Source organism: Bipolaris zeicola (assembly GCF_000523435.1).
Source record: "Bipolaris zeicola 26-R-13 unplaced genomic scaffold scaffold_12, whole genome shotgun sequence".
Lineage (NCBI taxonomy): Eukaryota > Fungi > Ascomycota > Dothideomycetes > Pleosporales > Pleosporaceae > Bipolaris > Bipolaris zeicola.
This window is the reverse complement of record NW_006912061.1, coordinates 78,546-106,332: the sequence shown is the minus strand read 5'-3', so window position 1 is coordinate 106,332 and position 27,787 is coordinate 78,546. Positions and strand designations below refer to the sequence as shown.

The following is a 27,787-nucleotide window of genomic DNA, read 5'->3' as shown; positions in this document are numbered from 1 at the left end:
AAAGGACGAGTATGGTGAGTGCGGGCGAGGAGCGCCGATCGCTGTGCAGGCAGGTAGGCATAGGCTGCGCGCTCGGGCCGGACAGAACCAGTGAGCGCTATTTTGGTCTCGCTTTTTGCGCGCTGTGATTGGGCGAGGGGGGCAGACAGGCTACGAGTCCAACGTCACTCTCGTCCTGCCAGTGTTCCGAACAAGCCCGGGCCCCCCGTCCCGAGTATGTAAGTGTCTCGAATCTCGAGCGAGCGAGCGGGCGGGCGGGCGTGTGCGGCCAAGGGCGGGCGTGGTCGAGGGCGGGCGAGGGTGCAACGGCGTGAGTTTGATGGCTGTGAGCGGCTGGGGGTAGTGGCAGCAGCAGCACCAGTGTTTGCGTGCCCATAACCAAACAGCGTGAGGTGAGCGCGGGCATTCTCGACTCCCATAGTACGGCCAGCCAGCTGTGTGCAAAGCAGAAGCGATGTGCGCCCGCAGGGACTGTGCCTTGGCCACGGATCCCTGGAGCGCCCCCCTCAACCGCCATGCCAGTGCGTTAGCGTTGCACGCGCCCTGAAGTCGACGACGGAGAAGGGCTGCGGGATGCTTTTGCCGACCAACGCATCGTCGGGCTGGCAGCGTGCTAGGCTGCTAGCTGCTGGCGACATGCATTCCCCTGGCGACGATGTGCAAGTCGACTCTCTCGAAGAGGAAAATAGCGGTCAGGGCGCGGGCAGCGTTGGTCACTTGCTCAGCCTCGTTGGCGTCCTAGCGCAGTGTGTCGCATAAGTCTTGTTTGATAATGCGCCGCTTGGGGCTTGTTCTCCTGCGCAGTCGGTGGGCGCAGCCACCGGGGGGAACCTGTGCACGGCGCGGCGCTGCGCTGCGCTGCGCTGCTGTGCTGATGGTGCAACCTGGAGCCGGCGGCTCTCGAGGCGATCGCGATACTGGGCCTGCTGGGATCATGGCAGATGGGCGATGCTGCAACGGTGGAGGATGCTGGCCTGCTGGCTGCTCGCTGTCCACTCGTTGCCCGCCGCCCTCGACCCAGCCAGCGCCGTGTCCTGGGCCCCGGGCGGCGGCGCTTCCACTTCACCACGCTGCCATGACCTCGCCTTTGCAGCCCCAGAGCGGTCGCCCGGCCCATAGCGCTCGTTGGCCATGTCGGGCTAGGCCGCTTCAGGCACAGGGGGTGCGTGGTGGCAAATGTCGCGCCCAATCAACGGCGTGGGCCCATAAAAGCTCGCCGCACGGCCCCCCGCCCATCTCGTCTGACCCAGCCCGTTCTTCTCCAGCCCTTTCGCTCTTCTTGCCTCCTCGCACTCTCGCACCTCCGCTTCTCTCTCACACACATACATACATACATCTTCTCAGCCTCGCATCGCAGCTCCCCCATAGTTAATACCTGCTCACTCCCACCTCGACCGACTTTCTCACCTGCCTACCCCAACCCACCTCCATTATCCGAGCCAAGCCTCCTTTGTCTCACTTTGTTGTGGTCGAGCTCCCTGGACCGCACATTACAGCCCCTCACCCAACAACAGACCGACCCATCCATCGCCCATCCCCCCTCTGTCATCACCATGTCGCAGTTCTTCAACTACGGTGCGCAGCAGCACCACCCCCAGCACCTCAACGCCCACTCGCACAACCACCACAGCGGCCGCTCACGAAGGGCCCCCCGCATCTCGGCCCAGCAGCACAACAAGCAGTTCCGCCAAGTCCGCACCCCCAAGGAGTTCAACGTCGAGCCGCCCACGCTCATCGCATACAAGCGCGACTTCGAGGCCGCAAGGTCGTTTGACATCGAGGACGACGAGATGTTCTGCCCCTTCCACCTGCTTACCGAGGATGATGTAAGTCGCTTACCTCACGATATTTGCCACCCATCCCCTGTCGTCGAATCCGCCCCAACAAGGCGCTGACACTCGATGAACAGCTGCAGTCCATCCACTCGTCGGGCTCAGATCGCTCCTCGCTTTCCAGCGGATCGCCTGAGCAGTCTCCTCTGCAGCACCAGCTGCAGCCCACCCCTTCGTTTGTCCTGTCCTCGGCCCCGAACCCCTACACTCCCGTCGGCTTCCAGCAAAACAACTCGCAAACCAAGCTACACCAGCCACTAGCCCAGCGCACCCGGAATGCCATCCCCATTGTCGACCCGTCTACACGCACTGTTGCCAGCCCCCCACCAAGCGTCTCTCCCAACCGACAGATGCAGCAACAGTTCATGTCGCGACGCTGGTAGAGTAGAGTCTTGCTGGCACGAGACCAATTCATCTGTTCGGTCAGCATTGCAACTCCTCCTTTGTTGCCGGGCTAGTGGCTACCTGGATCCTTAACATCTCGCTCTCTTCTCGATATCCCCGGAGCCTCATCCACTTTACACGATCGATTCTCCCTGTATAAACAACGATATCTTCTTCGACATCTTGGGCTTAACCACTGAACCGGCCACGGCGTCGCAATTATAGTACACACATGATTTCCGGATAGAGAGTATTGGTCTCTTGCTTTCAAGCGCTAACGCATTCACGGCGGTCTGCACATCTTTGGTGTTTTTCTATTTCTGGGTCGCATTTCTCGGTTATTCTTATACCTTTCAAAAACTTTGAAAACCTTTGGTTACAGGCGTAGGTGTTCTATAGCGTTGCTGTTGGACACTGTTGTCGCCCGGCTGCCATTATCATGGCGCCCTACAAAGGGGTAGATTTCCTATGTACGGTTGGTCTCTGGGGTTTTCAAGCGGTGTCGGTATATACCATTGTTGGCGCGATCTTGCGAAGCGGCGGTGTCAAAGCGTGTTGTGGGTCATCGGTTTCTTGGGTGCATTAACATCTGTACGACGCTGGGATGATTCTACGCAGTCATTGGCGCAGGGTCGTTTTCGTTGGTCTCTTCTCCTCTTTTTTCTTTTATTTCCATTGTATGAGGATTTATACGACGCCCTCGACTGGGCGGTTTCGATCTCTTCTTCGATCTTTCTAGTATCATTTCTTCCTTGGGAGCTCGATTCTCCTCATACATTACACGCCTCGTTTTCGAGGGCAGTGAATCCTAGGAATGGAAACGCAACTTTGTTAACACATCAAAAACAAAAAAGTCTCAATTCGTGCTGCATCGTGATGAAGTCGAGCGAGTGAATGGCTACTACGTGGCTCACTGAGGTGGGCGGACAACGACGTAGCCCAGACCCGCCTACTACTATGGATAGAGCGACTGCTGCGCCCCTCATTCAACTCAGCCATGCACATTGGCGCCCCCCCACCATCACCAGAAGCTCATCCATGCTGCGGCTACCCCGTGGAGATGGACCGCATGCGCCACGTTCAACGCATTCAGGCACAAGGGGGGAAGCTCAGCCGACCGTGGTTCTTCTGCCACATTCACGAGCGGGGTGAGGGATCACCTGTGCAGCATCTGCAGCTACAGAAGCACCAACGGAGGCTTCACATCCATGCCTCCGTTCGTGCTTTCACAAGCACAAAAGCAAAACAACATTCTGACTAATAAGCGTCCTGCTGTTGGGGTTACTGTCCGCCGGGCGAATCGTCGTAATGGTGATTGCCGGCCGTGCAGCTATGATGTTATGACGTCTTCTCGAATGCTAGCTTTCCACTAACCGAGGAACCTATGTTTCCTCGAGCAACCATCCTTTCTTCTTGAGCATACCAGTTTCCAAGTTTGCAGCCCTCATCTGTACTCTTTTCTTTTTGATATAAAACTCATCCATTCTTCTTTCCATTCAAGCCCTCCATTGAACTCAAGGAATTGAATCTTGACGCGTCAAGCTAGATCATCAAAACCCCTCAACAAACGACCATTACTCCTCCGTCTCCGCTCTCAACAACCAAGCTAGCCATGTCTGCTATCCGTGCCTTTGCGACCCGTCGCACTCCATTTGTCTTTGTCCAGCGCGCAGCTTTCTCGCAGTCAACAGTCCGCTCCGCGGGCAAGGAGTCTGCCCTCCGTACGTCCACACCATCTTCGTCAGTCCGTTGTCAACAAAGCAGAGCACCTGCCGTCCAATGGCAATTAGAATAGCGAGACATAGCTAACGACCTTCCGATAGACAGCGAAAACCGTGCTGAAGAGATTGAGAAGAAGAAGCAGGAGCAACTGAAGAACCAAAAGGAGGGCAAGGCAAACTGGGAGGAGCAACTTGCTAGTGACAGCGAGAGCGCTGTATGTTTACCTGGACATTAAGTCACACGTTGGGAGACAACGATGTGGTGATATCAGAGCACTGGCTGACAAAATACACAGATCAAAGCAGACCGATCTGAGACGGGCAAGGACACCCAACAACAGATCAAGGAGCTCCAAGAAGAGGCCAAGAAGGTCAAGCCCGGCCACTAGTGGAAGAATTGAATAGAGTATGAGCCATTGAGAATATTGAGGATATGACGCCTACGTGGAGGCCTTGGGCAGAGGCCAACTAGGACCCAGTAGCACAGCCTGAGATGTGAGCTCTGGGTGGAAAAACAGCGACACAAAATAATGGGATGTCTTGTAATGTTTCAATGACATGATTTGCATTTACCTTTCTCTCTGTATGCCATTGTCACATGTTGCTGAAGCTAGCTACCTTTTCCCAAGTCCACCAGTACCTGATGTCAGACGATGACATGTGATATGGCTCTACGTTCCAACAGCAACTCACATACTTTACCAAAGAATCGCTAAGAATTTCAATTTCCACATATATATATTCTACCAAACAACCATTGCGTATCTAAACACAAAACGAAAAAGAAAAGAAAAAGAACCACATATATACATGGAACAAACGCTTATTCCCCCTCCTCCCTCAACCCATTCAACTCCCTCACCCTCCTCTTCTCCATCTCCACATCCTCAAACAAAAACTCGCCCTCCCTCCTAGCCCACCTCTCAAACCCGCCCATACTCCTCATCCTCTCCCTCGCACTCAACCCATCATCGTTAGTCTTGGCCTCCAAATCCGCGCCATGCCGTACGAGCACCTCAAACGCATTGACCCAGCACCTCTCAATCGCCCTGTGTACAGGTGTCCAGCCGTTTGGTTCCGCGTGATTTACGTTGGCGCCGTGGTCGAGGAGTAAGAGAGCGATGTGGGGGTTTGAGGCGTAGGATAAGGGTGTTTTGCCGTATTTGTCGGTGCAGTTTGGGGAGGCGGATTTGGAGAGGAGGAGGGAGGTGGCGGGGAGGTTGTGGTGGAGGGAGGCGAGGTGGAGTGGGGTGCGGAGGTGGGAGTCGCGGGGGGTGATGTCGACGGAGGGGTGGTTGAGCAGGATTAAGGCTGGGTCGCCATAGTGGGAGTCGCGGCGGCCCATGTTGTGTGGGCGTTGGAGGGCAATGTGGAGGGGGGTCGCGCCGGTTAGGGGGTTGGCGTCGTTGATGTGGGCGCCGTGGGAGAGGAGGGCGGGGACGATGGTAGGGGAGGGTGCATTGCATGCGACTGCTAGGGGACTCTGGCCTTCGATATTGAGGGTGTTGATTTCGTTGATTGAGTCTGGGTCTGCAAGGATTCGGTCTGTGACGCGGTGCATGCTGTAGTAGGCTGCATCATGCAGTGTTGTGTCCTTTCCGTTGTGTGAACAGTGGCCGGTGGGTGCTGCGCCGTGGTCGAGCAGGCACAGTGCTGCTTCTTCGTGGAATCCTCCCGTTGCTATCATTAGAGGCGTATGTCCCTCGTTGTCTTTGGCTTCGATATCCAATTTGCCTTTTCCTGCAACGTCCAGATTGAGGAGGTACTCGAGTACTGCTGTACGACTTTTGGCAGCAGCGAAATGCGGTGCTGAACGGCCATCAACGGCGAAATGCAGTGCTGAACGGCCATTGATGGTGACAGCAAATGCATCAGCACCTCGCGAGACCAGAAATTCAAGTACCCCTGGCTCCGATCTACAAGCCATGAGAAAAGGTGTCACGCCGTGTTTGTTCTTGGCGTTGATATCAGCACCTTTCTGCAGGAGCTTGTCTATCAGCTCAGGCTCATTGTATCCAGCATGCATGAGCGTACAACCGTCTTCGGAGCGGTCCTCGTTGACGTCCGATATTGAGTCTAGCATTCGGAATGCTAGTTCCTTGGCCAATCCATCTTCCCAACGTTCAAATCTACGCAGTACGTTGACGAAAATAGTAGAGCTTATATCTTCGCCTTCCATGAGCCTACACTTTCCTGTCGCAAGTAACATATCAACGATCGAAGTGTCCTTTTTCGGATCACCAGACAGCTGAAGTACAGCCTGATGTAGCGGCGTGATCATTTCGTTCTCAGCGTCCTTTGAGGGCAAAGCCGGATCAGCACCGGAATCAAGAAGGATACGCAAAAGGTCTTTGTTGTTACAGCCTACTGCGACATGGAGTGGCGTATCCCCGTTGAAGACAGTCGTATTTGGATCAACACCCAGTCTGAGCAGCTCAGCTACTATACCGAGTTCTCCGTTATATAGTGCAAACTGCAACAGTTTGAATATTGCCATTGGTTTAACGAGCTCTCCGCCTTGGTCGAGCACCCATTCTATCCAGTCCCATTTCCCCGCCGGGGTATCATTGGTGTTGATATGCGGGAACATTAGTGAGACAGTTGTTATCAGAGGTCTCATTCCAGCAGCGCAGTTTACAACAGCGATTTGGAGTGCTACACTGTCCTTTGGGTAGTCTGGCCCACCGATCGCCTCGAGCAATGTCTTCGCAGTGTTGAGACGGCCTTTCTTCAGAGTGGCATCGATTAGAGTCACCCCGTCATTCGAGGTAACTGAAAGATCCGCTCCGTGTTTTATCAGTGTCTTGAGTACTTTGTCATATCCTAAGACTGCTGCCCATACGGCCGGGGTGGACTTTCTCGGTTCGGTGCTCAACGCGTTGACGTCTGCACCCTTTTCAATCAACAACTCTACCATCTCCAAATGATTCGAGTTGCTGGCAATTGATAGAGCGGCTAGTGGTGTTAGACAGGTCCAGCAGTAGTTCAGAACAGTTTCTAGACCTACTCAAGTCCTCTTCATCTCGATCTTCAAGTCTGCTGCCCTCTTCTATCAAGTATCTCGCAGTCTCTACATGCCCACAACTCGCAGCCCACATCAACGCAGTGCCGTCGTTCCCACTGCGTGCATGGAGATCTGCACCCTTTGCAAGGAGTAGTTTGACAACCGTCGTGTGTCCGTTCTCTGCAGCAAGAACAAGAGCAGTTTTTCCCCTTTTGCATCTCTGGTCAACATCTAGTCCCTTGTCGATAAGGAAATCAACAGCATGAACCATGCCCTCAACAGCCGCCCAATGTAAGGCGGTCATGTTTGCAGGCCCTGTAATAACCTGTACATCAGCGCCATGGTCAATGAGCAGCTGAATGAGGCGAGGCGCAAGTTCTGATGCCTGAACTGCGTGGAATATTGGGAGTATGTTACGGACTGGGCTGTCCACATCGCTACCCCTTTCCAGCAGGAGCTGTACAATGTCAGCGTGGCGTCTTTGAATGGCAATAACTAGTGGTGTGATTGCATCGTCTGTTTGGCGTTCAATGTCCACACCAGCGTCTAGCATAGCCTTCACTGTCTCGATATCCCCGTGTGCAATAGCAGAGTAGAATCTGTCGTAGTCGAGGAATAATTGGCGCAACGATTCAGGCGTGGAGGAACGTCCTTCTGATTCAGCTTCGGCATCCATATTAGGCGGTGCTGAAGATTGATGTCCTAATTGAGGCAATTCAATTTCGTGTTGGTCATGCTCCATACTGGCTGTACGAGAGAAAGTCAGGATGTAACGCGTTGGCGTCGCATCGAAAGGAAGTTATTACCGCCGACATATTCGCTAGGCAGCAACGTCGCCAACGACAGGCAGCATTAGAGTACCAGCGAGATGCACTCAGCTGGATGTTATTAGTTGGTCACTATTGCTGGGCGTAAGCGCTGCTCACTTCAGCTGAAAAGCTGCCCCTCATGCTCGCGGCCCCTCCTTCACTGCATCATCTGCACAGCAAGTGGGGCAGTTGTGGCGCAATCAACCTAACGGTGCGTTGGGCAGCAAAGCCTCACCAGATGTGGGTATTATGAAACTAGCATTACTTGTGTGAAATCCATTCACACCGTGTTTAGCAACCTGCGCGCCAGTTTTTTGTTCTTTTTGGAATCACAAGGTGGGTCGTCGTGACTTGTGGCGTCATACAAGCACCGCCTTATCCGTGTGACGGCGTGGCGCATAAGTGGTCAGCACTTTCCAACTGTCACTCGACTTATCTACAAGTTCTTCTTCCTCCTACACCTACCTTTTCCCTTTGTCATTCTAGCAAAAATGGGTGTCTCATCCAAATACTTGCTGCTCGTCGCCCTTGCGATCCTGGTCCTGCTGCCATCCAGCGTCGATGCCTTTGGCGCCGGCAATATCGCTTCCATCTCCAAAATTGAGGGGAAAAACTGGCGCCATGGAGATATTGAGGATATGCTTGCGACCGTCGCTTGCTTGAAGGGACACAAGTGGAAGAGTCAAATGATCAAGGTCGGAGCAAGCCCGCATGTCACACCCACTGCAAATACTGACATTAGGCGCAGCGTGTGTACTTTGGTAACTGGTTACGCGATTACTCACAGGTAAGTTGGCAAGGTCACGAAAATAAAACGGATGTGCTAACTCCTTCAGGCTGTTGATGTTGGTACATTGGCCAAAGTCCAGGTGCGCCGGAAAAGTATAATCGTAATACATGACAGCATGTTGACGATAATTAGGGAGAAACTATCCGTGTTCTGGTTTGGGTTCTGTCTTTCATGTCATTCGGCTATGCGACTGGAGAATTTGAGGTCACAGCCGAGAGATTAGGCGTCTACAGACCCGAAGAACACATCGGTAAGCGAAGCCAGCCCAGTCACAAGTATACATGCTAACAACGAGACAGACAATCCCGTAAGCCTATACAAGACACAAACAAGTTCTTACTGATTCTAATATTGTCACAGAAAGACTATGCTGATAATGAGGATGCTCGCAAATATGATCCACGTCTTCGTGGCCCGGTATCAGAAATTGAGCTTGCCGTTGATCCTGAGACGGGAATGAAAAATTACATTGCTAATGAGCGGGGTAACTGGGCGACATCTTCGGGATATGTAAAATATTCATTTGCGCGGGCCATCCACTTTGGTCGTTTATACACCCACGGCCCTGAAGGTCAGAGAGGACGAGACGAGGACCTAGCAGAAGCGCTTCGTTGTCTTGGCCAAGGACTACACTGCCTCGAAGATTACGGCGCTCACACAAACTACACGGAGCTGGTATTGCGGGAACTTGGATACACCAACGTATTCCCTCATACTGGCGTACAGACTGCCATCAATCTCAACGGAAAGCACACCTACCCGCTTGTCACAGGCACTTTTGGCGGTGTTGATTTCTTCCACTCTGTTCTAGGAGAAGCAAATGATCATATCACCCAGACCGAGATCGATGAGGTCAACACTGCCCTTGTGGATGCAGTTGCGTCCAATGGCAAGAGATCCGGTGGACCTGGAGGATCTGACCCATGTGGTGGCTTGATTGATGCTCTGAACATGGTCCCAGGCACTGGCGACCTTGTCAACCAGGCACGGAGTCTTCAGGCCTCATCAGATGCACAAGCTGCAGAGAATTCCCGCTCCGGGTTTGGCGACTACAGCTCCTCCAGAGCCGGACCTGATCAGTTTGATGCCCCGCCCGGCTCTATTGGTGGACCGCCAGGACCAGATATTCCAGGAACGAACACGGATCCTGCGACTATCATTCCCAAGATCTACCCTATCCTGGTCTTTAGGGATAACGTTGTTCGTAGCATCTCGAACATCATCTCCAAGATCCCTGGACTCGAGAAATTGATCGAGACCATCACCGAGCGCGTCACTATCTTCGTGCTGTCGCTGCTTGCACCTTTTATCCTCCCGATCATCAAGACGGCATCGGGCCAGCTGAAGAGCGGCTCCTCAGCTGTCATTGACTCGGCAGCCAAGCACCAGTTTGAAGTCTGGACGGATCCTACCTCGACTAACCCCACGCACAGCATGCTATCCAAGGACCATTTCTCCAACATTCTCAACCCACCTGCCGGTCAGGTAGCCGTAGCAATCCTGCAATACGTCGCGCCCCGCGTCATCTATGCATGGGACCACCCAGACGTTCCCGTCGACCAAGTCTTGGACGACGTCGTCCGCGTGTTCCACCACCCTGCTCTCCGGGATCCCTACTGTGAAGTCCACAACAATATGTTCGAGGTAGTCAAAAACTGGGCGCACAACTACCACGGAAAGGATCTCAACGACGTTCTCTCTTCGGAGTCGGTAAAAGCAGGTCACAACCATAGTGGTAGTCACGACCACTCCCACGGCCACTCCCACGGCGCAGCCGGTGTAGCCAGCTTCCAAGGCCACAGCAGCGGCGGTCACTCGAGTAAACCCTCTGGCAACTCCAACAACCTCTTCGGCTCTCTAGGTGGCATGGTCCCCGGTCCCCTTGGTGGCATGCTCAGCAGCCTAGGTGGCAGCAGTACTGGCCAGTCCCGCGAATTCGGCGACGAAGGCCCTGCCTCTCCCACCGGATTCGCCTACCGTCCCCCTCCCTCGCCTCAACCTTCTACCCAATGGGCCAACTTCCACCCTTACCAGTCTTCCTACGCAGGTGAAGCATACCAGCCTCCCGCGGAATACAGCAACGCGGCCCCAGCAGGCGGCTACGGATGGTCCCACGGCCAGTACTCAGGCGGTCAGGGCCAGGAACCGAGTTATGCGGTACCGACAAGTTATCAGCAGGGCTATGAGAACTATGGGGCTGCACCGGGTGGATATCAGGGTCAGCCGCCGCCACAGCAGGGTAATTATGGTGGTTATGGCCAGGGCGGGGCGTATAATTCGTATGATCAGGGTCAGTCTGGGGGTAGTGGCAGGCAGTGGGGTGGTGGTGGTGGCGGCAATTCGGCTTGGTAGGTAGACGTCTTTGTATCGATACCCCGAGATAAACTTTCATTTGGGTAGAAGTCGAGTTTTACTCACCTCACCCATATATCACGAGTAATGATGAATATACATGTTTGGCAATTAGAGCAGAGATTTCCTTTATTTCATTTCGTTCGTTCGTTCGTTTTCGTGTCTCCCATTCCACCCATTCCGAACCCGTTCATCTTTGTTAAATACATGCATTGAAGGAATCGCTTTCCAGACACCAAAAGTATGTATGTTTTTTTCTCTTGCCCAAGCCAGAATTATATATATATATATGACTACGACGGGGTCCCCCGAGCAATCATACTAGTCGCATCGTATGGAATTTTACTTTTTGTGGGATCCAAACTGGAAAGCGGGCGGCGGAGAAGGCGTATAATTTGGTCTGGGAAGGGGAAGAGGGGGTATTGATACAAAAAAAGTTGTACAAGTGGAATTCATGCGAAGCCACTCGCTATGCTACACAAGAGTCTCTTTCCATTTACTCGTTGATCTTAGCCAGCAGCCTGCAAAAAAAAGTCACACGTTAGCTCTGTATTTTCCTCATCTTCCCTTGGAATATGCTCCCCCAACCACCTCCAACAAGGGCGCAAAGAAAAACTTACTCATGGTCTCTGAACAAGCTCAATTCCTCCTCGCCAACCTTGATTGGGCTACCGCCGAATTGCGGGATCAAAACCTTGTCGCCGGGCTGCACGCTGGGTGTGACGCGCTTTCCGTCCTTGTCGAAGGCGCCGGGGCCGACGGCAATGACTTTTGCTTCGTTGAGGTCCTTGACGGCCGTCTCGGGGAGGAAGATGCCAGTTGCAGTCTTGGCTTCGGGCTTGATGCGCTGCACAAGGATGCGGTCGAGGAGGGGTGCAATGCTGCGGATAGACTTGATGGTGGACTGTTATAGCAAGACATTGTTAGCAAAAAAAAATGATTCTTGAGGTAGAGGTGGGTGGTGCGGGCAGGTGGTATAGGCGTCCGGGACTTACCATTTTGGCCGGTTGGAAGAAAGGTAGGTGGGAATTGGGTATTATGGGAAGCTTGAAACGGCGGGTTTTGTAGCGGGGGGGAGAAGGAGAGATTGAGGTCCGTTTGGGAGGATGTTTGTAGAGAGAGAGACTGGAGGATGTTGTGCTTTTGCCTTTCCAGAAAATTCCATGTCCGTGCACCGTAGTACCTCGGAATCACCTGCGGAAACACATCCATCTCGCGCATTACCAGAATCAGTAATTGTTTCTTGTGCCTTTACGCGCGCTACATTATTTTGTTTGTCTGCCGGCTGTCGCGACGAACGTGGGTACTTGGTGCCTTTATGTGGAGAAGCAATGTCCTCGGATTGAGGAATTGTTCCTCTATTGCGTCAGTCAATTATGGGGTGAGGACGTTGCGACGGTACAGCTCTGTAAAGGGTTTGCCAGTTACAAAAGATGAGTTCAGGCGGGCTCTAGACTGGAATTCTTTGCATAGTGCGCAGGATGTTTGGTCAAGCAGGCAGGCTTTGGGTGGGTATGGTGGGAAGTAGTTCACAATATGTCTGGCTGACCATCTGATACAGGCATTGCCATAAGCGGTGGGGTGGATTCAATGGCATTAGCTGCTCTGTACAAAGACTTCCAAGAAGAAGACTCAGAATTGCCCAAAGCCCATGGTTTCATCGTAGATCACAAAGTGCGCCCGGAGAGCACAGAAGAAGCCAGCTGGGTGGCAGAGCAATTGCGCTCCAAGCGTAGGCACACATCATTCCTCTATTCTGCAAGTACTGACTTGACCAAGTTGGTATCGAATCCACTGTAATTCCCCTCACATGGCCCATAGACTTTGATCCCCATGATGGCAAGCGGTTTGAGACGGAAGCACGCATACTACGTTACCAGGCGCTCGGTCGAGCATGCAGGGACATGAAAATTAACCGCCTGATGGTGGCGCATCATGCTGACGACCAAGCCGAGACAGTCATGATGAGAATGGCAAATCACAGGCTCCGATCGGGACTCCAGGCTATGCAGCGCGAAGAATGGATACCCGAGTGCGAGGGCATTTACGGGGTGTACCATAGTGGCAATCCACTGAAGCCCCGTCCCAGTCTGAACATCCCATTCCCCATTGAGCAGGGAGGCATAAAGATTTTGCGGCCACTCCTTGATTTTGAAAAGGCACGACTTATTGCGACATGCGAAGAGAAGGGCGTTGCTTGGGCAGAAGACAAGACGAACCAGATACAGACGTTGACGTCTCGCAACGCTATACGTCATATCTACAAGAACCACAAACTTCCAGAGGCACTAAGCGTCAGATCGTTGGTTGACGTGTCGTTGCATATGCAAGAGCGTGTCAAGAAACACAAGGATTTTGCAAAGGAGCTCTTTGAGAAATGCCTAATAAAACTCGACATTCAAACAGGCTGTTTGGTTGTCCGATTTCCACCCTTCCCAGATCTCCTTCCGCGCCCAATTGAGACGATTGCCGACAAAATAGAGGCAAAGAATACGGCCTACGGCCTCTTGGAACGGGTCGCCGAATTGGTTACGCCACGAGCCAAGGCGCCTCTCGGCCAGCTTGCGGCGACTATACATCGCATCTACCCAGAGCTTGAGGAGTTGGAAGATGACGATGTGGGTCACTGGGATGGAGTTCGTAAGAAGAACTACTGTGTCTTTAGTGTATGGTGGCGGTTCTGGGATCAGCGGACTCCCTTTCCTGAGCATGACGAACACGGTATTGATCTATCGTTGCCGCATCCGCGAGAATGGCTCCTCACGCGGCAGCCTCTTGACACGAACGAGAGGAAAGATGCTGCAAATTATCTCGTTTATCCCCCGTCTTCAAACTCCCGCCCCTCTCGGAGCGAGCCATTCCGCCTCTTTGACGGCCGTTATTGGATCCGGTTCCACAACCTTCTTCCCAGGGACAGGCTTATTATTCGGATTTTTAACAAGGCCGATGCTCACCTCTTACCCACATACCAGCAGAATAGAGCCGACATGCTGGATGTAACCCGTGCGCGCCCGTACCGCTTCATCTTGGCAGCCTTGGACTTGCTCCGGCCATCTGACGTGCGCTATACCCTGCCGGCTGTGTTCCGAAAGGACCACGAGACTGGGTTGGAGACGCTGGTGGGGTTCCCGACGCTAGATGTACGGATAGATGGGTTTGGAGCGCCCGAAGGCGTGTGTGAGTGGAGTGTGAGATATAAGAAAATTGAGCTTGGCTCTAGAACAGCAGGGCAGATTGTGGTGCCTGGCAGCACGAGAAAAGACATCGTTATCGAGGATAAGAAACAGGTGGTTGTTCAACAAGGTGCGGAGAAGGCACGGTTGCGCAAACAGAAGCAGCGTGAAGAGGGTCAGCTACAACGTGCTCGGGAAGCGGGTCGTGGTGATGATGCTTTGACGGGTGAGAAGCGTATGGTGGGACATGTTGATGGACGACGCAGACGGAGTAACGGGATGGAAGAGAGAGCTGCTGAAAAGAAGGATGCAGTGCAGGTTGAGGGGAGAGATGACGATAGGAAGGAGTGAGTTGGGAAGGAGCCATTGAGGCATGGGAATTGAAGATGGACGACTAATGCTGCTTTCCTCTTTGTATTATGTAGCGATGATATGTCGGACTCTTCTTTTCCTATCATTTTGCTCTATATTTCTCCTCTTACTTTTGGTGGTTCGCATGCAGTAGAGTAAATGTAGTAGAGCGAGCGTCTACCCAAGACGTTGTATCCACGAATGACTGGGGTTGATGTCATTGCGTGTCAGTAGGGGAAGGAGCCAGCAAGCAACACGACCTAAAAAGCAAGGGTATGTACAAACCCGTTTAGGTAGTGTGGACGTTTCACACTACATCCTATAACGTTTATTTCGCACGTCTACTGCAGAAAAAGAAAACCTAGTGTTCACTGGGCGTCATCACATGTTGTTGCTGGATTTAGGAGGCTGGGAAATGGGCACACATATGTACGTACAATCACATGTGGCAGGTGGCCCTTTTCCGTTGAAAGAAAGGGGTACAAGCACAGCGCTACGCCATAGTTCACTATTGGCATTGTAGCGAGTCTGGTCGAATCGAGTGCTAGTGCAGGGCGCGCACGTGCGTATTAGCAGCCAAAAAGACCAGAGTAGGTAAGTAGCGTTTGTTAGTCAGGGACGCATCGGCTCCACCATCGTGCAAGTCAACATTTTGGCATGCGGCTCTTTTGTTCGCCCTGCGGCACCATTGCGACGGGGCGCACGTACGCCGGCCTAAGCAAGAGAGGCTACTGTGGCGTTATTGTCGGTTTCCAAATCGTTGGGACGGCGTGCGTTGGTGTAGCGGTGCTAGAGACGTGATGCGAGGCTGGTGTGATGGTGGTGATTATGTGTGGGGAGAGGAGCGCCAAAAGGAAGGAAAGAGGGATTGCAGGGTGTGGGGAATGCTGAAACGTCAACGTCTAGCTTGCGCGGTAATACGTGGTGTGCAGTCAAGAAAAAGCAAAAGGAGAGGAGCGCCCGTTACGAAAGAGACAAGAGGCATGTCGTTGCCATGGGCTATATACGTGGTTCGCAGCTCGTAGCCAGGAGATGAGATGTCCATGCATTTTCATGTACAGGGGCGGCGGCATCAGTCATAGTCAAGTATTAGCCTTTGAGCCAAAAGAGGGTGGGGATTGAACACAGAGCCGCTCTGGATGCACAGGCCCTCAGGATACACCCGTTGCATCTTGTCGCCAAAGTTTTCTTGCGCGTCCGACATTGATTGCCCATTTTTCCTAGCTGTGGCGGTGAGGGGAGGGGGGTAATGAGGGTTAGGGGAGGGAGCCAGTCACATAGGCGGGAAATAACAGGGTGGGTGCGTGCGTCGGTCCATGTCGACGACGTCGCGGCACTATAGAGAGATTATTGGCTTCTGGAAGATCTGCCATTGTGGAGTGGGAGTGGCTGGCTCTGTGCGTGCGTGCCGCGGATACGGGATGAGTATGTAGCAAGCGGCAGCGGAGCACACAACAGAGAGGCACACACACCCAGAGAGAGGTTGGGAGTGAAAAATCAGCCGCAAGATGAAAGGAGGCTATGTGCAGATCAACCTAAACGGGCGGGCTGATATGCACAATGGACGGCTTCTGTAGCGGTGTCTCATGTAGGGTGGGCATTTGATTGGAGTGATAGATGGGATATGGTTTTGGCACATGTCAGGCAAATGTCCGATTGGGGATGCTCAGGCTGGAAGATGGTTTTTGCACGGTAGGAGTTTCCCTTTGCCCTCCCCCCTTTGACGTGAGGGGGGAGGATGGGTCGCAATAAGCCGGACAGTGGCCCTAGTTCACATGGGCCAGGTGTTTTGGGCTGATCAGAGGGAGGGGGGACCTGTGTTTTGTGGGTAAGAGTCAGACGAGATTTTTGCAGCAATTTTCCCACTCCACCCGCTCCTGTGCGGGGACCTGAATCAGGGCAAATCTCAAGTACGATGGGCAAATTTGGCGGCTTTTGGGCGTTGGAGGGCCAATGGTGGCGTGCCGTTTGCCGGTGCGTGGGTTGACGTGACTTGACGACAGGCGGGCAGGCAGGGCGGGGGGTCCATGTGCATGTCAGTGTCAGAGGGGCCGTTCGTGGGAGGCAGAAGTGAAGATGAGTTCGCGGCGGCACCAAGTAGCCTCGTCGTGCTGTTCGGCTGCATTGGCTGCATTTGCCAGGTGTCGAGAGCAGCCAATTTGATGGCCAGGGTTGGTTGATGGGCTTTTTGTAAACGGGGATCAGCGCTTGGGCCGAGAGCGAGAGCGGCAGACTGGCGATTCGTTGTGCATGCAGGGCCGCTAGAAGTGCCTCGCCGTGGATGTGCTGTGTACACATGTAAGACGGGCCTTGGCAATGGCGCGTCAAGGTTCGACTCGAGTTGTGCAGACCTGCCTGGCCATGGCGGAGGTGGTGGTGGTGGTGGTGGTGGTGATGATGATGATGATGGTGTTGCACGTGGTGCCATGTGAGTACTGCATGTACATACTACTCACGTACCGTGTAGTAGTATGTAAGCATGTACGCACCTTGACATGGTCATAGTACATGTGTGTGTCTACATAGTACTCTGTACACACAACACATACAATACATGCAGTATGTATGTATCTCGATACGTTCACATGTATGTATCCATGTACATCCATCATCCATCCATCCATCCTCCATCCATCCATCCACACACACACATAGCATATACGCGGAGGTGCCGGGCCTTGGGTGGGCGGCCACTCTGAGGCGATGCCATGATATCACGTCTGCAGGCTAACGCATGTCTCGTGAGCCATGCAAAAAAGGCGTCTGGATCAACGGCGGTTGGCTCATGGCTTCAAACAAGCTGGTGGAAGAGGGGCAGCGCGATCATGCGACCTGGCTACGCCCATGTTGTTTGGCTACCCGGCTACCCAACCTTATCCGATACGTGACCACCCTCCCACCCTTTGCCCAACACTTGCCATGCCCCTCGCCATCACCATCGCGCAACCTGCCGCCCCGTGTCTGCCCTGCCCGCCCGCCGCCAACTGCCACTGCTGCCTCCAACTAAAGTAGTCGCTAGACATCTGCCTCGCCCACCCATCGGCGCCAAAAAAGACAATGTCGGCGTGCACAGTATAGTGTTTCAGGGCGTGAGCATTGCATAACATGGCAAAGGGTGCTATTCGGACAGGCTAGTTGCAGGCGGGTCCGCCTAGTGGACGTGCTGCCGCGAAGACCAATTTCGTTGCTTGCCCCCCTGCACCATGACCCCTACCTAGCAACACCGCCCTTCACATTAAAGTTCTCCCACCCCATCACTGCTCGACGTTTTTCCTATCCTTCTTCCCTCCCTACACCGCTGTTCGCTCCCTTGCCTCACGAGGTTCCAACTTGCTTGTTTGCCGCTGCACCTTGCGAGCCTGGAACTTTCCCTTTCTGTACTCCCTTTGTAATACACAAACCCCCAAAGCCCCTCTTCTTCGCCCAGATACCCCTTCACCCACACTTTTTTTCTTCGCCCACGCAAACCCCCCCACAACCATGTCTGCCCCAGTCGAAGCACCAAAGACCGTCGACCAGCCAGAGGTTGTCGGCACCACTGAGGCTGCCCCCGCCCCAGTCCTGGCCGCCGACAACACTGTCGCCCCCGTCACAGAGCCCAAGACTGAGGAGGCACCCAAGGAGGAGCCTGTTGCCGCCGCTGAGGAGACCAAGGCCGACGAGGCTGTCAAGGAGGAGCCAAAGGAGGAGAAGGTTGTCGAGCCCATCTACAGCGGTGCTCTCGGCTACAAGGCCCCTGGCCTGAAGAAGTAAGTGTGCTCGTGTGCATCTTCTGTTGACAAACATTGTACTGACCACCACCAACAGCGCCTTCCGCTTTGCTAAGAAGTTCTTCTGGTTCGGCGAGGAGCCCGTCGCCGCTGAGAGCCTGGGCGAGTACCTCCGTGGTGAGAAGCCCGAGGTTGCTCACCCCACCGTTGCCTGGTCTAGCCAGACTGGAAAGGGTCTCCTTTTCTTCGTCAAGCACGCCGACAAGAAGGACCAGCCCGCTGGTGTCCTGAACTTGGTACGCTCCCGCCCTGAACAAATTCGCCGATGCACTCCCCACTAACACGTGAACAGGCCTACGCCACTGATCTCGCCAAGGACGGTGCTCTTGCTTTCGCATTCAAGCTCTCTGGCCACAAGCACGCCTTTGAGGCTTCGACCACTGCCGAGCGCGACGGATGGTTTGTCGCCGTTGAGAAGGCCATCACCGAGGCCAAGGCCTCCAAGGACACCATCGAGTCCAGCGAGAGCTACAAGGAGGCAAAGGAGAAGATTGGTACGTAAATGAGTCGTGCCTCGCATCCTTCGTGATGTGAGGCCGCTAGTGGGCGATCTAGCCGTTCGACCTGCAGAACACTAACAACGCGCAGGCAAGCCCACCGCGCTAGCGGGCGCTACCGCCGCTCCCAAGAAGAGCATGGACGTTGCTCCCAAGCTCGCTGAGGGCGAGGCTTCTGAGCCCGCCGCTGCCCCAGCTCGCACTGGATCTTCCTCCAGCTCATCTTCTGATGATGCCAAGGCAAAGAAGGCCAAGAGCAAGTCTCGCTCTGTTTCTCGTGGCAAGCGCGCCAGCCTCCTCGGCGGACTCCTCGGAAAGAAGGACAAGGAGCCCAAGACTGAGAGCGAGGCCGTCAAGGAGGAGCCAGAGACCAAGGCTGAAGAGCCCGCTGCCACTGCTCCTCACCTCGATGAGAGTGAGTTGAATTGAACACCACTGCATGTGATTTTTGACTAACAATGTCTAGTCCCCACCACTGCTCCCGTCGACGCCAACGATGTTGTCAAGCCCGCCGAGACCACTGCTGAGCCCGCTGCCCCCGTAGCGGCTGTTCCCATCGAGGAGGCTCCCAAAGCTGAGGAGCCCGCTGTTGCCGCCGCTGCTGCCCCCGAGAAGCCCAAGCCCACCAAGCGTGCTTCCATCTTCGGCACCTTTGTCGAGAAGCTCAAGTCGCCCACCACTGAGAAGAGGGAGGCCGAGGCTGGTCTTGCTGCCACTCCTGTCAAGGAGAACGAGACCGTCGCTGAGCCCGTCAAGCCCGTCGAGGAGACTGCTCCCGTTGCTGCTCCCTCTGCCAACGAGGCTGCCGCTGCTGAGCTGAACAAGGACGAGACCAAGCCCGTCGTTGCAACCAGCACCCCATCCAAGGAGAAGGAGCACTTCAGCTTCGGCAAGCTCTTTGGCAACAAGGACCGCGCCAAGTCACCCGCCGCCCAGGAGAAGCTTCCTGAGCCCAAGGCCGATGCCGCTCCTCAAATCGAGGATGCTTCAGCCCCCGCCGCTACCGAGGCTGTTGAGGCCACCCCCGCCACCACTGAGGCTAAGCCAGAGACCACTGAGGAGCCCAAGCAGGACAAGAGGAAGTCCTTCTTCGGCAACCTTGGTCGTTCGCTGAGCAAGGCCACTGGCAACAAGAGTCAGGCCAACAAGGAGAAGAAAGAGGCCGCTGCCGCCCCCGCCCCGGTTGTCGAGGAGGAGACCGCTCCCGCTGCCGTTCCCGTCGCTGAGGAGAAGAAGGAGGAGGAGGCTGCCGCTCCCGTTGCCCCCGTCGCTGAAGTCCCCGCTGAGAACAGTGTGGGCGATGCTTCGAAAAGCGCCAACCCGACTGTCGCTACAACTGCGTAAGGTCTGGTGGGAAGATGTCAGCCTCTGCAACGACAGCCACGACGGAATGACGGAAAAGCAAAGACACCGTAAATCCCTTGTTTGACCGTACGGCCAACCCGATACCCATCCAAATGTGCCTTGTGTCTTTTACTAGATTCGAGGCGTAGCATTTTGGACCAAACTTTCCTTGACTCTGTTCGACGTTTCCTTGCATCTGGACCAACTCCTCGTCACTCTTTCCGCGTGGATCACCATCTGTGTGGCATTGACATGTTGGAGGCGTCCATTTTTGGCTGTTCTTTGCTTCATGCCCACTGCTTGTTTAGACTGATACCACTGCACCTGTTTCTCTCCTTTTTGATACCATTGGCTGTTTTGGTCGCAACTTGTTTTATCGCGCAATACCCCGGATACCCTCTGCGTACAGCCTTGTTAGGTGTACACAAGCGGCCACTAGGGCACACATCGACGTAATAATCTCTAATACACTGTCGTTTGCTCTGAAATCCTTGATTTTTTTATGTCGTGATGCTTGGCCTAGTGACGAATTGGTGGTGATGGCGCGGTACATGCCGGCAGGCTGTGCAGCGACGGATGACTGCGTACGTCGATCGACAATGCATCAAGAGTCTGAATGCAGACAGTCCGTGTACACGAGACCAATTTGACCGGCCTGGGCCGTCCCTTAGGCATGCACACACAGCAAGCCTGGGATAGCCGGTTCAAGGTTGGAGTCACGGGGCAAAGGGTACAAGGACCGTGACATCGTCCAGCCTTGGTCCAAAGGATTGCGTCCATCGATCGATATCTCCATGCCGCCCCCGATACAGGAGTAGCCTCGCCACAGCCCCGGCCCTTCCAACTTTCCTACCCTCTCCATCCGAGAGCCAATATGCGCATGCAATTGTTGCAAGCACATCTACACACGCCAATCATATCGCTAGAACGATATCTCCAAACTTTCTGCTAGATGACCCGAATGACTGCCTGTTCAGGCAAAGATTGAGGGGTAGCAACGGGCACCTAATTCCAACATGGTACGAAAACCTTCCTTAGTCGCCTAGCGAGTCACGCAAACATTACCATGAATACCAAGTCTAAGACGAGCGTGTTTTTTCCTTGCATCTAGGGCTGTTGCGCATCTCGTCAGACCGACGAAGCACCAGGTGCCGCGCGAGCGCATTCGTCGTCGTCGCGCCACAACATTACTGCACCCTCGACACAACGCAGTCCGTCCACTTCGCCGCGCGCATCGCATATCTCACACGGCAACCATGCGCTTCTTTCCTCTTCTTCCTCTCCGCCTCCAGTGCAGGCCATCGAGCGCCCAAACATCCCGCTGAAACCCATTCAGCCCTTCCAACGCTCTCGTCTTCCCAACACCCTCGCTGCCGCTGCCGCAACCACGAAGCCCAGCTCCCGCGTCAAGCCGCTGACAGATCCCACGGCGCTCAAGTGGACGCGCGCGCGCCTGGAGAAAGAGCGTCAGGACTGGTGGGATACGCAGGTCACGGGGTCGCCTGAGATATGGGGCGCTATTCGTCTGGCGGCGCAGCACCTGCAGGCTGGTGAGCTACAAGAGGCGCAAACGATGCTGGATGTGACGGGGTGCACGTGTCCGTCGGGATTAGTATGGCGCGGGGTTTTTGATGCCACCGGCGTGCAGTACAAGGTTCCCGAGTGGGTGGTTGTCGAGCCTGAGGGAGTGGTTGAAGAGGATGACGATGAGGAGGAGGGGGTGGGTGCTGAGGTTGAGGAAGAGGAGGGGGGCGACGAGGAAGTGAATGTGAGAGTAAGGATGAGCCATGATTCCAAGGATGTGACGGTTCGGGTGCATAGGAAGGAGAGTGTTGCGAAGGTTATAGAGAAGATCAAGGATGAGGCCAAGGTATGTCTTCTTTACATTTACATTTGCATATCGTTTCGTTTCTCTCTCGGCTTTACACAAGACTTTCCGTCTTTCGATCAAACTAACCAAGTCCATAGCTCGACCCTTTTGCCAGAATCCGGCTCGCATATGGCGGGCGCGTGTATCACGAGCATGAGAGCCTGGAGGCCCACCCCCATTGGAACTTTGATAATCAATTTGTTATTTCCGGCTTTGTGTTTCTCTGAATCTACGGTAATGTAGGTGGGGAAGGGCGTATATACTTGTGAGTAATTCCCGTGACGGAGACTAATTTATAATGTTTGTCGACTTGATTTGAGGATGGATGCGAAGTGAAGATAGACTGAACTTTGATATATTCTCAACAGTAGAGCAAAAGGGAAAACTGACATAAACGACTGATCAACTATAACTTCCTGCAGCCCAACTCCCCCGGCTCTCCCTTGGATCCCGTCCCTCCCACGAAATCGTAACCTCATTCGGACTCCCATCCTTCCCCTCAATATAATCATACTTGATCCGCCTCCACCTCAACGCGCGATGCTCCTTAATCTCCTCGCCACTCATATTCAAACCACTCTCCCCAATCTTCATCACCACCGGCCTCAACAACATCGCCATACTAAAATAACTATCATCCCTCACAATCGTGCGATTCGCAAACAGCACCAGCAAACACAGCGCCAGCAACTGAATGAAACAGATGCCGCCCAGGATACCGAGGACATACGGCCAATCGACATCCAACTGCTGGCCCTGTGACGGCACCACCGTCTGGTTCGTAAGGTTATACTTGACGCCGTGATCGTCAAACGCAGCGATGGCGCCAATGGTAAACCGCATGAGCATATCCTCGACGTCTTTGGTCTCGACATTGCGCGCAGGCGACCACTTGGAGCCCTGGCTGTACGATCGCGATTGGCGATCCGTCCACGAATTCCAGGGTATCCCCGTCCAGCCTATTGCGCCGGCCGCGATACGCGCGAAAGCGTCGTTGCCGTACACGGCAGCGCGGTCTTCAGCCGAGTACGTAGTAATGTCTTTTTCGGCGTGTGCCTGGTAGATGTCCAGTAAAGTACTGTTGCAGAGGAAGAAGGAGGTTTTGTTTACTTTGTCGCCTGCGTCTTGGAGAACGGTGAAGTTTGTGCAGCGGGGCCCGCAGGAGGCGGGGACCGAGGCGGTCCAGGTGATGGAGCCGCTGGCGGCTTCGGTGAGGTAGTATTGCGAGTAGGCGTCTTCGCCGGGGCGGCGCGCGTTGACGTACATGCCTTGGTCGCCGGCGTCGACGACGGTGCCGTTGCCGACTTCGAGTTGCTCGCAGGTGGCGTGGGCGGAGACGTTGCGCGAGGAGCTGAGGTAGTTGGTGTAAGGGTGCGCGGGGTCGCGGTTGAAGAAGCGGTAGTGGTACATGCCGTCTGCTTCGTAGATGGGGGTGCCGGGGAGGCCGGAGAGATCGTATTGGATGTCGCTGAGGTGGAAGACGGGGTAGGCCATGGCTTCTGTGCCAAATGTCCATGCGGCTTCGAGCGACGTCTCGTTGGCGAGGCTGCTGATGCCGTCTTCGCGGGGGCTCTCGTCGACGTGCCAGACGTTTAGGTTGGCGACGCTGACGTTGCCGGGGACGAAGAGGGGGATGGCGGAGTTGTCCATGGGCCAGAAGAGACTAAGCAGCGCGACGAGGATCTGCGAGCCGATGTTGATGGAGAGCCAGACGAGACATGCGAGCCACATCCACTTTGTACCGTCGTCACGTACGTCCTTGAACCATCGGAATCGGCGTAGCCACTTCTTGCCGCGGAGCCCAGGCATCGAGATGACCATGAGTTTGGCGACTCTGGCGAGCGAGCCAAAGTGGAGGATGAGGTCGAATACCTCGAGGCTGACGTACCGCCGAGCGAGGAACGACCATCGGAAGAAAGAGGCGTAGTGCTTGAGCGAAGCCAGTAGGTTGAGACCTAGGCAGAGAGAAAGGCCAATGGTGAGCGAGTTGAAGATTCGAACGTCGTTCTTGGACAGCACAACGGGGTTGATAAAGCCCTCCCAGCCTCGGAGGGTCAGACACATTGCGGCGCTGAAGAAGAAGGTTATCAAGAGCCGCCCCGCGCCGTTCCTCAAAAGGTTTCTTCGTGTTTCGTTGTGATCAAAGCGCTTCGCATGGTGGTGGTGGTTATGCCGCTGTTTCTTGGGCTGTAGTCCGCCCTCCAGGTCCAAGGCTGAAGTGCTTATCTTGGCATATGCGCCGTTTTTAGTCTCTATTATCTCTGGAGAAGTGACTGTGGGTGGTGAGTAGAGTGAGCTATCGATCTGTTGCATGACAACATTTCCACTGTCGTAGCTCGTTGTGTCGAGGGGTGCTATCAACGGCTCGTCGTCGTCGTGTGCATTGCTGGTTGCGCGACTGCGCTCCATCTTTGTCCTTCAAGGGACCGATTGGTTGGGGATTTCGAGTTTCGAGTCTGACAGTCGATACTAAAATCTGTGTAGAGTTGTACTCCTAGCATATGTTAGAAGAAGCACAAAGGACCAGGATATCAGCGTATAGGGCTGACGGAAGGCTGCATACAAGTCTGATATCAATGGTCAACCAAATTAAGTTGTATGCATGAGGCCCGTATATGCGCGAATCGAGCTCAGAAATACAAAATGCAGTGTAGTTGAAGAGAGTTGCCCCGAATTACCACAGAGGGTCTGATTGAGGAGCAGAGCAGCGATTGCGATGAGGATAGTTCTTAAACAAAATACGCCGTCCTTATCGACACTTCGTCCTGTCCCACTGGCTATCGCGTTTGGGTGCTGGGTCTAAATTGGGGGCTGAAAGATGGGGGTGGGTGGCCTGAGGAGGCGCACCCACAAGGCTCTCTCGCGTCCGACCTAAACAAGCTGAAAAGTGCGTAGACTGTGACTGGAGAGCAAGCGTAAAGTTACCATGGTACGCGCAAGCACACAATGGATAGATGGATATTTTTATCTTTACAGCTCTTGTCTTTGCAGAACTACACGATCAGTAGCACATCGACACAGCCCCCGTACCCCGCCTCTATGTACCACAGAGTTGCGCTCATATCACAATCTCAAATGCTGTGAAGCATATACCATAAGTAGAAGGCCGCCCAACTAGGGACGTTATTGTTAGATCATGCAATTTGGTGGCCGCGAGACAATTCGACAAGGTTGATCTTGCCGTTGTGCATTTGTACTGGCGTAGCCACGTTGAGGAATCGTGTGGGGGCGGAAACAACCACTACAGTACACGCTTGACGCGACAACAAGGAAATCGCACGGTTGCGAAGAGGGTCCTCGGAAGCTTGAGTCCAGTATAGCTGGGATCATATAGAGCTGTTTCAGGAACACACTGGGGTCTGCATAATCAATGCGAGTCGCGGTGGGAGGAAAGAGTATCAACGGCGTTGCCAGATGTGGGAGGCGGGAATCATGAATTGGGCATTTGTGTGCGTGTATGCATCACCCAGGTGTGGTACAAAGGCATAGACATGTTGAATGTGGTGCATTGTATCTGTTTCAATGTAGTTTTGAAATGATGGACGTAGTTGGTTATGCAGGAAACGTGAAGGATAGGCTGGCATGTGTAGACGATGTTACTCAAGTGGGTCCGCAACTCCAAGGCGAACCGCACGTTTTCAGGCGTCCGAAAATCTTGCAACATAACTCCAGACTATTAAGCATTAACTAAATTCTCTGGCACTATCCCGTATCAATACACAGTGCTTGACCGGAAATATTCCGTAGGTGTATGTCAGCGAAAAAACAAAGCCATGCCATCCTTCGTGGCCGGATAGATCGTCACTTCCCCACATATGTACCACAAGATGACAAATGTAATACGGAGACCAGGCGTGCAGTCTATTGCCTGATAAGGATGAAAAGTACAGCTAGTTGATATTTCAACTCCTCTTCCAATTCCACCATACACCATCCTTCACCATCGACCACCAGCAACCATGTCCTCACCAAAAGTCACCCTCTTCGACCTCCCCAGCAGACAAGGCACAACATGGTCTCTGAACCCCTGGAAAAGTATGTGACTTTAACTCCCTCAACATAGAAGCAATGTCCCAAAATGTTGAACAATCGCCTCCACAGCCCGCATAGTCCTCAACTACAAATCCATCCCCTACAAAACTGAATGGGTTGAATATCCCGACCTCGCCCCCAAATTCAAAGCCCTAGGCATCCCTCCCAACCCTGAGGACGCCCCAGGCTACTTCACCGACTACAGTAGCCCGGCAATCCAGTATGAAGACGGCACATACCAAATGGACTCGTGGCCCATTGCGCATTCCCTCGAGAAGCAGTATCCGAACCCACCCCTTCACCTCGAGGAACCAATTGTAGTCAAGATCCGAGATTTCATCAAGGACTTGATAATACCGCTGGTTCCCTTGGTGCTAACGCAGGTGCCTGATGTGTTGCTGAATGAACCCAGTGCAAAGTACTTCTTGGAGACGAGAAAGAAGACCTTTGGGAAGCCGTTGGATCAGGTGCGGGCCGAGGCTGATGTAGAGACGTGCTGGGCAGCAGCAGCTGGACCGGCGAAGGAGGTGGGGGATTTGCTGAGGGAGAAGGAGGGACCATTTTTCTTGGGGGAGACGGGTGAGTTACATGCAATTTTGTGTCGGAGACATTTGCGGAAGGCTAACGCGGTGGTGTAGTGTCGTATGCGGATTTTATTTTTGTGACTTTGCTGCAGATGTTCAAGCGGATTGATCAGCGTGTGTTTGAGAGGTATATGGCACTTGACGAGACGTTTCCCAAGGTTTTTGAGGCATGCCAGCCGTGGATGGAGAAGCAGGATTAGTGTGGGGAGTGTGTGAACGAGCAAAGACAACAAGTTTGGAAAAGTAAGATATGGTTTATCTATATATCTATCATGTCATATATGCTCCCCACGTACGAACAGCGGTGTATTAGTCCTTTCCAAGATATACACAACGTTGCATACCTTTGGCCGGTACGTCACAGAGCTGTCTTTCTCATCGACCTGTGCTTGAGATTCTACATTGTCGATTTCGCGGCGTTCGACCAAGCGCCACAAGTCAGCAGGATGCGGGAACATCATACCTTTAGGAACCACATCTGATGCGGCATCAAGGACATCAAAGCGGTCTTGCGAGTACGACAAGGCTATCCAGCGGGCTCCAGGCTTTGTTACAAGTGCCAAGTTGACTGCCATGACAGCTAATGGGTGTATGGGTTCCTGGGACGCAGCCGAACTCAACTGCATAGGATCATGGGAACGGATTGCTACGGGATATGGCACTGGGACAGTGATATCGTCGCAGCAAGCAATGGCGTCGGACGTCGACTTGTCGACTACAACAGAATACGAGGCACGTGAACATGCACGCAGCAAAGACTTGTAGTCGAGGAGATCGACAACATCCCAACGCATACAAGGCGCATGAACACCCTGAATATTGCCTTTTTGCTGGCTCTGATACTGGTATATTTCTTCCTCGCGGGCCTTGCCAATCTGTATGGCCACGTCGGAGTAGTCCAAGTTGTGGATCTGGCCCGGGCGGTCTACGTGGGAACGCAAATGCAAAGAGAGCAGTGATGTTCCACAGCCTATATGCAGAATCTCGGGTTTACCCGCACGGCTGGAATCCAGAGCATCGACAAGGTAGGGATCCAAGGCATTGGGCTCCTCCAGCCAATCAAAGGGATCCATGTTGGACGTGAAGCGCTCGTCCCAGTAGGCTTGGGATCCAAACGAGGGTGGGGGATTGGAAGGCATTGGTAACAACCTAGAAGGAATTGCGGTCCGAATTATGTGTATTGCGTGGGTATGTCAAATATGTCATGTGCAAAGATGAAGCAAGGAAGAAGAGAAGAAGTATGAAGATGGGCCGGCCCGAGCTTTCTCCGCGCA

At 53.8% G+C, this 27,787-nt stretch overlaps 14 protein-coding genes across 14 annotated transcripts; 8 read left to right on the top strand and 6 right to left on the bottom strand.

The window, feature by feature from the left end:
• Positions 1-1,075: 1,075 nt before the first annotated feature.
• On the top strand, positions 1,076-1,372 carry COCCADRAFT_85063 (uncharacterized protein; the record flags this gene model as incomplete). Its single annotated transcript, XM_007709910.1, has 1 exon — positions 1,076-1,372. One exon carries the CDS (start codon positions 1,076-1,078, stop codon positions 1,370-1,372), a length of 297 nt encoding a protein of 98 aa, XP_007708100.1.
• Positions 1,373-1,553: 181 nt separating this feature from the next.
• COCCADRAFT_22797 (uncharacterized protein) lies at positions 1,554-2,215 on the top strand (the record flags this gene model as incomplete). Its single annotated transcript, XM_007709844.1, has 2 exons — positions 1,554-1,826; positions 1,910-2,215. 2 exons carry the CDS (start codon positions 1,554-1,556, stop codon positions 2,213-2,215), a joined length of 579 nt encoding a protein of 192 aa, XP_007708034.1.
• A 469-nt stretch (positions 2,216-2,684) lies between these two features.
• On the top strand, positions 2,685-3,028 carry COCCADRAFT_33141 (uncharacterized protein; the record flags this gene model as incomplete). Its single annotated transcript, XM_007709863.1, has 2 exons — positions 2,685-2,893; positions 2,956-3,028. The coding sequence occupies 2 exons, from the start codon at positions 2,685-2,687 to the stop codon at positions 3,026-3,028; spliced, it is 282 nt and encodes a 93-aa protein (XP_007708053.1).
• Positions 3,029-3,828: 800 nt separating this feature from the next.
• On the top strand, positions 3,829-4,326 carry COCCADRAFT_22796 (uncharacterized protein; the record flags this gene model as incomplete). The annotated part of the gene is made up of 3 exons (XM_007709843.1): positions 3,829-3,937; positions 4,040-4,152; positions 4,234-4,326. The coding sequence occupies 3 exons, from the start codon at positions 3,829-3,831 to the stop codon at positions 4,324-4,326; spliced, it is 315 nt and encodes a 104-aa protein (XP_007708033.1).
• A 434-nt stretch (positions 4,327-4,760) lies between these two features.
• On the bottom strand, positions 4,761-6,218 carry COCCADRAFT_33139 (uncharacterized protein; the record flags this gene model as incomplete). The annotated part of the gene is made up of 1 exon (XM_007709862.1): positions 4,761-6,218. The coding sequence occupies one exon, from the start codon at positions 6,216-6,218 to the stop codon at positions 4,761-4,763; it is 1,458 nt and encodes a 485-aa protein (XP_007708052.1).
• Positions 6,219-6,707: 489 nt separating this feature from the next.
• On the bottom strand, positions 6,708-7,245 carry COCCADRAFT_43775 (uncharacterized protein; the record flags this gene model as incomplete). The annotated part of the gene is made up of 2 exons (XM_007709909.1): positions 6,708-6,854; positions 7,105-7,245. Coding segments are annotated over 2 exons (288 nt in total), but the record flags the coding sequence as incomplete, so codon positions are not given.
• A 996-nt stretch (positions 7,246-8,241) lies between these two features.
• COCCADRAFT_22794 (uncharacterized protein) lies at positions 8,242-10,892 on the top strand (the record flags this gene model as incomplete). The annotated part of the gene is made up of 6 exons (XM_007709842.1): positions 8,242-8,445; positions 8,499-8,537; positions 8,587-8,619; positions 8,673-8,790; positions 8,840-8,847; positions 8,901-10,892. The coding sequence occupies 6 exons, from the start codon at positions 8,242-8,244 to the stop codon at positions 10,890-10,892; spliced, it is 2,394 nt and encodes a 797-aa protein (XP_007708032.1).
• Positions 10,893-11,388: 496 nt separating this feature from the next.
• Positions 11,389-11,890, bottom strand: COCCADRAFT_22793 (uncharacterized protein; the record flags this gene model as incomplete). Its single annotated transcript, XM_007709841.1, has 3 exons — positions 11,389-11,413; positions 11,513-11,796; positions 11,888-11,890. 3 exons carry the CDS (start codon positions 11,888-11,890, stop codon positions 11,389-11,391), a joined length of 312 nt encoding a protein of 103 aa, XP_007708031.1.
• Positions 11,891-12,373: 483 nt separating this feature from the next.
• COCCADRAFT_85023 (uncharacterized protein) lies at positions 12,374-14,416 on the top strand (the record flags this gene model as incomplete). Its single annotated transcript, XM_007709908.1, has 3 exons — positions 12,374-12,404; positions 12,454-12,624; positions 12,672-14,416. 3 exons carry the CDS (start codon positions 12,374-12,376, stop codon positions 14,414-14,416), a joined length of 1,947 nt encoding a protein of 648 aa, XP_007708098.1.
• Positions 14,417-16,322: 1,906 nt separating this feature from the next.
• On the bottom strand, positions 16,323-16,844 carry COCCADRAFT_22791 (uncharacterized protein; the record flags this gene model as incomplete). The annotated part of the gene is made up of 1 exon (XM_007709840.1): positions 16,323-16,844. The coding sequence occupies one exon, from the start codon at positions 16,842-16,844 to the stop codon at positions 16,323-16,325; it is 522 nt and encodes a 173-aa protein (XP_007708030.1).
• Positions 16,845-17,896: 1,052 nt separating this feature from the next.
• COCCADRAFT_1476 (uncharacterized protein) lies at positions 17,897-22,124 on the top strand (the record flags this gene model as incomplete). Its single annotated transcript, XM_007709822.1, has 7 exons — positions 17,897-18,165; positions 18,224-18,422; positions 18,479-18,680; positions 18,775-19,098; positions 19,150-20,023; positions 21,240-21,897; positions 21,996-22,124. The coding sequence occupies 7 exons, from the start codon at positions 17,897-17,899 to the stop codon at positions 22,122-22,124; spliced, it is 2,655 nt and encodes an 884-aa protein (XP_007708012.1).
• A 175-nt stretch (positions 22,125-22,299) lies between these two features.
• On the bottom strand, positions 22,300-24,306 carry COCCADRAFT_33133 (uncharacterized protein; the record flags this gene model as incomplete). The annotated part of the gene is made up of 1 exon (XM_007709861.1): positions 22,300-24,306. One exon carries the CDS (start codon positions 24,304-24,306, stop codon positions 22,300-22,302), a length of 2,007 nt encoding a protein of 668 aa, XP_007708051.1.
• A 1,550-nt stretch (positions 24,307-25,856) lies between these two features.
• On the top strand, positions 25,857-26,713 carry COCCADRAFT_85213 (uncharacterized protein; the record flags this gene model as incomplete). Its single annotated transcript, XM_007709907.1, has 3 exons — positions 25,857-25,932; positions 25,999-26,508; positions 26,568-26,713. 3 exons carry the CDS (start codon positions 25,857-25,859, stop codon positions 26,711-26,713), a joined length of 732 nt encoding a protein of 243 aa, XP_007708097.1.
• Positions 26,714-26,788: 75 nt separating this feature from the next.
• Positions 26,789-27,652, bottom strand: COCCADRAFT_33131 (uncharacterized protein; the record flags this gene model as incomplete). Its single annotated transcript, XM_007709860.1, has 1 exon — positions 26,789-27,652. The coding sequence occupies one exon, from the start codon at positions 27,650-27,652 to the stop codon at positions 26,789-26,791; it is 864 nt and encodes a 287-aa protein (XP_007708050.1).
• Between the last annotated feature and the right edge of the window lie 135 nt (positions 27,653-27,787).